Source organism: Condylura cristata, unplaced genomic scaffold, assembly GCF_000260355.1.
Source record: "Condylura cristata isolate star-nosed mole 26May11 unplaced genomic scaffold, ConCri1.0 scaffold00031, whole genome shotgun sequence".
Classification (NCBI taxonomy): Eukaryota; Metazoa; Chordata; class Mammalia; order Eulipotyphla; family Talpidae; genus Condylura; species Condylura cristata.
The window spans coordinates 15848237-15857664 of NW_004567132.1; the positions used below are offsets into that span (position 1 = coordinate 15848237).

General features: G+C 36.0%; 1 protein-coding gene across 4 annotated transcripts in view; it reads right to left on the reverse strand.

Moving 5' to 3' along the window:
• EXOC6B (exocyst complex component 6B) overlaps positions 1–9428 on the reverse strand; it is a 525152-nt gene that overhangs the window by 430608 nt on the left and 85116 nt on the right. For all 4 annotated transcript variants that reach the window (XM_012731527.1, XM_012731526.1, XM_012731525.1 and 1 more), the window contains one exon: positions 180–345. In XM_012731527.1, coding sequence (XP_012586981.1) covers positions 180–345 — 166 coding nt within the window. The remainder of the gene's footprint in view (positions 1–179; positions 346–9428) is intronic.

The window sequence follows — 9428 nt, forward strand, 5'->3', positions numbered from 1 at the left end:
AAAAAAAAAAAAAAGATCATTCTTTTAGATGAATGCCATAATCCCAACTATTTATGTTTCAGTATAAATTCCTTCCTAGCTATACAAAAAATCATGACTGCAAGTATACCTACTCTTTTAATGCTAATCAAAATCCTAACACAGGATGAAGAAACAAGGCCTTCTTAAGTTCTCCTTACTTTCAGTTTCTGGGCTTCTCCTCTCACTTTCAGCAGTTCAGTTATAGAGTCCACAAAACCCTGGTAATGAAAGTTGCACATTTTCTCTATTTCTCGGTCATGATTGCGAATGCGAGTTTCGAGCTTCTCCATGAATCGTCCATGTTCCTCACCATCATAGACAGACCTTTAAAAAAAAAGAAGGCATAAAGATTACACTAGATTTACTTTTAATATATAGAAAAAGAACTAAAACCCAGAAGCAAACTTATTTGGAAATTAAACAGATTTGGTATATAAATCACAGAGTCATCCAATTGTGTTAATATTGCCCTCATGTTGAATAAACACTTTCTTTAGGAAAACCAAAAAATTTGTTTCTTTATTCATTCAAAAATATTTTAGTGCTTAACAGTATTTATCATCTCATGAAGTGAAAGGACTGAATTACAACTTCTTTGTGGCTTTTTTGTCAACCTAATCTAGAAAAACTCAATTTTGGGTAAACCAAACTATCCAATTATTCCATGACTATACCAAGAAGCTGGACAGCTGAAGAAATACCACATAGCTGTGCTCTAGATTCAGTTTTGTTATAGAACTAAAAATCTAAACTTGGTACTCAATAACCCTATATAATACTACTAAAAATAGCCCCTTCCACCAACACTCAAAAAAATTTTTCTTAGTCTCTAAACTATGTGTGAGAACCTGGCCCTCCCTGGTGGTGCTGCAGGTTAAAGCACAGCACTAAAAAGCAAAAGCCACTTCAGCATGAGTTCCATCCCCACCTGCCCCGGATGTGACCACATGGCGTGGCAGACCTCTCCTGACCTGCCTGCTGCTCCCCTCAGCAGTGTACTTCAACCATCTCCCTGTTCTTCTACCCACTCCGTCACTCTGTTTCTGGCCTCTGTACCTCTGGCCTAACCCCCAGTTCTGTATACATAAATAAATAAATCTTTTAAAAAAAAAAAACTATATGTGAGAACCTTACTTTTGCCTCTCCTCAAACTTTTACTCTGACATGATTATATACTTTGCGGGGGAGGGGAGAGAGGGCGGGTGGGGGGGTGGGGGAGAATGGCCTATCTTTCCTCCTCTCCCACTGAAATCAGTCAAGCTACTTAATCTGCAATGCCTACTCTATCCACCTTCCTATAACAATGAAGAAAGAAAGCATTCCAGTCAATCTATAATCAATCCTTTTTGTGACCTCAACAGTGATAATATACAAAGAATCCAAGTGGAAGATGAAAGAGATATATGAAGGGAAAGAAACATTTCAACAATTACCCAATTTGATGAGGAAAGGCAATAGAAAATGGGTATTCCAGAAAGGGAAGAGAAAGAGAACACAAAATTTATCCACAGAAATAATAAAGGAAAACTTTCCAAACTGAAGGAAAGAAATTTTTTTAAAGAAGATGCCAAGAACATACACTGGAGAAAAGAAAGCCTATTTAATAAATGATGTTGGGAAAACTGGATAGGAACATGTAACAACATTTTCTAGAAGTAGACCACTATCTTACATCATACACAAAAATTAACTCAAAATGAATAAAAGACTTGTGGGGAAATGTTCCACAAAATAGCTTTCATAGCCACAACATAGCATGTCTTTGTGGATTTGTTTCCAGCAGCTAGAGAAATAAAAGAGCATATGAACAACTGGTTATGTCAAACTAAGAATCTCTACACAGGCAAAGAAATTATCACTAAAAAAAAAAAAATGACACCCTAATAAATGGTAGAAAATGTCTGCATAACATATACCTAACAAGAGGCTGATAGCCAAGATTTCAAAATTATACAACTAATTAAAAACCCAATGAAAAAATAGGTATAAGAGCTAAATAGGAACTTCTCAAATAATACACACAGGCACATGAAAAATGTTCAACATTGGCCCTCCCTGGTGGTGCAGCGGGTTAAAGCACAGCACTAAGAAGCTAAAGCCATTGAGCATGAGTTCGATCCCCGCCCCGGAGGTGATCCACATGGCACGGTAGACCTCTCCTGATCTGCCCATTGCTCCCCTCAGCAGTGTGCTTCGTCATCATCGGCCTGTTCTGCTCCCTATTCTGTCTCTAGTGAATCCTCTCACCGCCCCTGCACCTCTGGCCTGTATACCCCAGTTCTGTACAAATAAATAAATAAATCTTTAAAAAAAAATGTTCAACATTACTTCAGGAATATCATCAGGAAATGGCATTCAAACCACAGTGATATATCACTCCACACTGTGACGATGGCCACATCAAAAAGAATGGAAACAAGTGTTTACAAAGATTTGGAGAAAAAGGAATCTTCTTCCCGTGTTGGTCCAGCCCTATGGAAAACAGCATGGATATTTGCAAAACATTAAAAACAGACCTACCATATGATCCAGCAATTCCATTTCTTAGATATTTACTTGAAGACTCCATAAAACACTAATTCAAAGAGATGTATACACTACTATACTCAATGTGGCACTGTTTACAATAGTCAAGTTATGGAAACAACGTTAAATATCCAAGGACTATGAGTAGATCACCAAGATGTGGTATAAATACATAACGGAATACCACTTAGCTAGGAAAAAAAAATAGAGAAACTTGTCATTTATAATAATATAAATAGAACTGGAGGGGATTATACTAAGTTAAACAAGTCAGAATGAGAAAGACAAATAGCAGATGTCGTCATTTATATTTAGAATATAGAGAAGCACTATAAAGGATCAGATACAACTAAGCCAATAACAAAGCCTAGAAATCTGACTGTAGAATTGAGGCTACCAGAGGGGGATGGGAAAAAGGAGAGCAGAGTAGGTAGGAGGCACAATAGACTACAGTGGAAGACTAAGACTCCCGTGGTAGAAGGTGTGGTATAGTAACACATACCTTGGGTATGATCCTATATCTCTAAATCATATGCAGAGTTATCAAATAACTTTGGCACAACAAAAGAGAAAATAGGAAGCAATCAATTACTAATCTTCTTAAGTATCAGCCTCACTCTAAATTTCTACAACTTCCACCTTCAAATTCTGTAAGTAGCAACATAAAGATCACACACTTTCATAATAGTGTAAACAGGTAGTCCAAAAAACGGATGTACTCTCTACATCTTTATCCCTAGTCCCCAAATGTTTCTCCTATCAGAGGGTCATTATCATTACAATAATCTCTTTAATTATAATGATGGTAAATTACACAGAAGATTTACAGTGGTTCCCCTGGGTATCTTGAGAACTGAAACATAATAAAATGTGAAGTCCACATATTTAAAATAGGGATTTCTGGACGGGGGGGGGGGGAGTTCAAAAGAATTAAAAACAAGGGTTCTGCTAGGAATTTGTATCCCATGAATATGCATCAGGAAATCCATGATTCCCACATTTTATGTGGAGTCATAAATATATGTATATGCAGAATCATGTATTTTTAAGGGGAATTGATCCACAGTTTCCATCTGGTTATCAGAGAGGTTAAATACCACTGGTTGAAGTTTTGTTTCAAGTCACTAACCACAGGAAAAAAGCAGCTATAGTTCACTACCTACCTAGTTAACCTGAATAAGCATTTCAATTACCTCAGTCTTACTGTAACTAATATATCCAAGATATAACATAACCAAAATATATAAATGCTAAAAAACAAACAAAAAAAAACTACTCTTATAATTCTGGAAAGGCCGGATGCCTACTAAAGTTACTCTAATATTTGTAGTCAATATTGTCCTTAAACAGTGGCGTTCCCCTACCCATCACACTTTACAAGCAACTAAAACTAGGGGAAGACTGCCATCTAGTGATGGTTCATTTCTAACATTTCTTGAAACTTAAATCTGAAGTGAACAACTACAGGGAACACTTCTAAGTCTAAAAACTGAATTCTATGCTTGCTGGCCAAAGATTCATAATTAGTTCTTAAAAGACATTTTATATAAAATACTCTACTTTCCAAATCTAATAGAAATCAGGGTCCTGAGAAAAAGGAATGCACTTTTGACATGTTCAGGTGAACCTGACACAAGTAACACTATCAATGAAATAAAATGCATCTCTAGTTTAATCACTTGTGTTAACCCCTGAAAAGTGGTTAACTTCTCCTGATGGAGCATCAGGAAAAGAGAGAGAGAGAGAAATAGGTCACTACAATTGAAGGGGAAATCCCCTATTGTCAAACACTAAACCAGATTGTAAAAGCAATGGTACTTCTTTATAATTTATTTTTAATTACTTGTGATAACCCAAAAATTAGTGTAGTACCAAGTAAAAGGTAAAGAAGAAAAAAATTCTTGGAAATTAATAACATTTTGTAGCCTAAAATTTGACTCAGTTACATAAATACTGCTTGGTAGAGTCTGATAATTAAAAAACATCATATGAACCACAGGTTTTTGCAAAAAGGAAAATGTTTTATCCTAGTGTCTATTTCTGATGCAAACTTCTAAACATCACAACTAGATTTCATGCGCATATTAAAACAGACTTTAATTTGTAAAATGGCACCTGAAGAATTATATTAAATATTAAATATTTATCACTCATATTTATCACTTAGTTCCTGTGCACCTTATAAATTAGCTATTATTCCAAGTTTATAAATGAAGAAACTAAAATCCAAGACAATGAAGCAACTTGCCAGATTCACACAGCTAGGAAGTATCCTCTCTGTAACTTCAGTCTGTCTGGTTTTAAGCTAAGGAAAGCAAGAAAGTCATGAGGAACCCTAAAACATTAAGAGTTGAAAGAGGTTTTGAAGATGGAATACAAAGCTTTTATTGTACAGTGGAGGAAACTGAGGCCAAGAAAAGTTAAATGCCTTAATCAAAATTACACTGCTTGTTACTAAGACAGCTGGGCCCAACTCCCAAAGAAAACACAATTAAGAAAGCTACTGCAATATGAAGCCAATACAAAGTTAAGTGGTTGAGACAGAGAGACACAGAGACAGAAAGAGACTTATTTTTCATCAGGATGTTGCCTAGTCGTTGTGCCTATACAACAGCCATTCCATTCTTCTTCCTGTTGGGAAGAGTCTCAATTTATGTTATTTCACCTTCCCATCCTACTGCAAGGGGCAAATACTGTAAACCAATCATAGTAACTCCATTCCTTTTATCAATGACCAATTAAAAGGTGCCACAACACTCACCAATTGGGTGAATTGGGTTGCCTGACTATGGAGCCTCACCCATGTGCTTAAACGGACTTATAGTAAGATTCAACTGCCCTCACACACAAAAAGATTAGTAATGGGTGTATTTATAAGAGAAAGGGAAAAGAGTAACTTAGGGAAAAGAGATAGAAGTAAGTTGGTTAATGTGTCCTACCAGTTCCGCTGACCTGGAGCCCCAATAGCACATGGAGAGTCAGTGAAAAACCAAGGGACAAGCCACAAGCCAAGAGGTCAAGAGACCCCCCCCCCAAAAGTCCACATGATGGTTTTATATCAAACCTGGCTGCTTAACTCCACCCTCAGGTCCCAGCAATCCTCCCTTTGGTGATAATGGAATTTGTAGTTCCGGTATCTGGAAGTGGGGGTGGAGTCCACAAAACTTGTATCTGTAGAGTTCGTTCAGGACATCCTTTCCTCCTAACACCATGAGAAGTAAAAGGAAGTTTGGCAGTAAGCATCCAAGAAAAAGTTTTCTTTGTGAAGGGTGTGGGATAAGAAACTGCTTTTCCTACAACTGATGCCTGCAGTTGTAGTAACCATCCTAAAATGAGAAGAGATCCTACCAATAATCTAGGGATGGGAAAGAGGAAAGTGGGAAATGCCTGGGTCCATGCTGAAGCAGCCCTGAAACAGTCCCTCTCCATACTTCATGATAGGTGAGTTAGCAAATTTCCTACTATAGGGTAAATTTATTTCCAGTTACCCTCAATATTCTGCTATTTGCAAAGGGGAAAAGCTTAAATGCACAACACTGTTCAGTCTTCAAGGCAGCAGCAAATCAGTGAAACAACCAACAATAAATCAAAGTCCTCACAATGCTAAGGAACCAGTTCCCAGCACCTAGACTGCTCTTCCACCTTTTCTTCTAGATTAGTGAAGAGTTAATTCCCATTCAATCTTTAAATTTCACCTTGTATTTACTTTTTTTGGGCAATTGTCTGTAATCACAGACACTGATATGTACTGCTCTTTTATTAAAAATGGCATCACAGAATTTATTTTATATATATATAGATATATATATATACATATATATATTCCAGTTGTCTACTTCTCAATGTTCCCATACTCATTGTGGGTAGAGATTGTGTCTGGCTGTTTTATGCCCAGCTCCTAGCACAGAGCCTAGCATGGAGAAGATCCTCCATGTATGCTGAAGATGGAGAAAGAAGAAAGTTGAGAAGACTAGCAGATGTGAGTTTCTGATTGCTTTTAAGATGGACACAAAAGAGTATCACATCAAAGTGTATCTGTTGAGATGTTTTCAGAAACAATGGAGACACAAACAACTGAACATTTTGCTTTTTGTTTTCGATTAAGTCAAGAAAAAATTCCAGAGTTTATTCTGGTCTTTTCTTTTTCATATATATGTTTCTTAACTTCTGTCATGGTTTTAGCCCTGAAACATTTTCTTCTCATTAAGCTCCATAAAACCATCATTAGTGTTTTTGTTTATTCCAAAAGTTAAAAATAAAGTGGAAAAACAGATTTTGAGCATAATGCTGAAAGAGAAATTGCAGGAGGTCAACAGGAGTTTAAAGTCCCTTTCCCTCCTTACTTCAGTTTGTCTATCAATTTAATACAGACCTTACAGTGGTGATTTGGATGCTCTCAGTGCATAAATGTGAAAGTAAATCACTGTGTATCATCATCAAGGACAACGAAAGCAAATGCTGGTTAACTAAGTTTAAGCTGAAGATTATACCCAAATGTTTTTGTACTGCCACAGAAGCTCAAACACATTCGAATCCTTTTTCCATCTTTGCAGATACCAAGGCCCCCAACTGGCTCCAAGAAAGCCCATGCAACCAAAAGAATGCTGAGATGAAGATTCCCCTCAAGGCAGGAAGGGAACTCCACACTTCCATGATGGCTGTTTTCCGAAGGATAAAACAGGGTGGAGCTGTTTCGTCTGGCAACTAGCCAAAGGGCCTACTAAAAACCTGGTATTGGTTAAACAGCACAGGAAAATGGAGAAGGGGAACTTGTCACAAAACATCAGTCAAATCAACAACAGACTATTAGGAAATAAACTAATGAAAGCAAGGAAATTCCAAATTAAGGATAAAGAGACTGCCTCAACTACATGATAATGTCACACTGTTAGAACAATTAATCACTATAAGTAACTGAAGACACAAAGACATTACAGGATATGTTAGTGGCTTCATTTTGGCCTCTATATCAATATGTGTTAAGTGCAAAAAGATTTATTCCTATGGCAGCTTTCAGTGGAGGCCATGAAATATAGTGGTTAATGTTGGATTACAGATGTTGCTGAGAAATAAAGCAAATAATCCTCCTACAGCCTAGTGATACGCATTGAATCTAACCTGGAAAATTGCTAGAAGCAGAATAGTAATACAAGGTTATAATTAACATTGGCAGACTAGCTCCAGTTTCATTGCATGGCATTCAAAGCATCAAGCTTTACACTTAAACATCCAAATTTGGAAATAAATGAAACTACTGATTCACTTAATCTCTACCATCACCATAATGAGCTTGAATCTAGAATATGTTGACAAAACTCTTCAAGATCCTTTCCATAAGATATTAAGTGTTTGATTAAAAAGTAGATACTCTGAAGAGAAAGTAAAGATTTTAAAAGATGATATATTAATTGAAGAACTATTTCAGAATCTCTACACTTAAAATTATTGCGATATATATTATGATTCCAATAACAAAGATCTTGGAGGTATTAATACAGAAAGACAAGCCACTCATGGGAGCAGTCCTGGTGTACTTATGAATGTAGATTGAAAGTGGGATTAACAAAGCAGACCAACCAAGTGTTCCGGAATCGCTAAATCAAACTATAATAAATGTATCATTTGTAGATGTTCAGGTTTATATACTTTTTTATCTGCATACATCCATGTGTATATACATATAAGGATGTGTGTTATACACAGTGTTATGCAATATGTGTATAGTATATGATATGTACATGCATATACATAAAGAACACACACATTTTTCTGTTTTTGTTTTTGTTTTTTTAAGAAAGAATCAGAATGGGCAACATCCACAAGACATATCAAGGCCAATCACAATTTAAGTCTATGAGAAATGAGGACTCTAAAAGGATGGATATATGGTATCAAAATGGTTCCATGCCACAAAAAAAAAAATGAGGGAGCACAAAGTAAGAAAAATAAGAGGTCAATGAGAAGAATATGGAAGATTAGACACACTATGAAAAAGCCTTTCTACTTCTAAACTCCTAAAACTGATGGAGTAAGTTTCTAAATAATTCTTCATGGATAAGTGAGCAGAAAATGAGGATATTTTCCTAGAGCTGAAACAAAATGGCTTGGAATCCAGATTTTACCAATCCCTATGAGCTAATGCTTCCATTTTATAGCCACAGAAAGAATAAGTGACAAAGCCTAGAATCCGCAAAAGGCAGGAATCCAGTCAAAACTTTCAAATGAATGAGCCAAGATACCTAAGGGCTATACCCTTAGGAAAAGATAAAGTTAGACAAACTTTTCCCCATAAAGGGGGACTGCAAGGAAATTTTCCTGTCTGATACTGAGTGGGAAGAGAAACTACAGTGATCATTTGTAGCCATGAACTAGCTTTGTCACAAAAGGAAGGCCTATATTTATACAACTGATACTATCTGTGTTACAATAATACAAGCTAGCTAAAGCAAGAGTTTATTTTCAAAGTTGTCTAGTCTCATTATTAGTATCCCCAGAAAACATCTACACAAAAGTAAATCTTCTATAGAGGAATACATCTTAAACTACATTTCCAAGAATTCTCACAAATATTCCTTTGAGTTGAAACTCAAAAATGAAAAACCACAAACACAAGGAAACAAAGCCTATAAACAATAACCGACAGCAACACAAATAAAAGAATCAGACTTGCAAAAGTTTGGAAATAAATGTGTGACTCTAAAAGAATGTATGTTTCATGAACTCTGCATAGGACTTTCAAAACATACAACAGTCACATTGGAAAAGACATACAGAACTTTTTGGTAAAGCTGTAAGAAGTATTTAAAATTTAAATGTAAAGGGTCTTATTTAACTGGAGGATATATATATATATATTCCTGTACCTATATATATATATATAT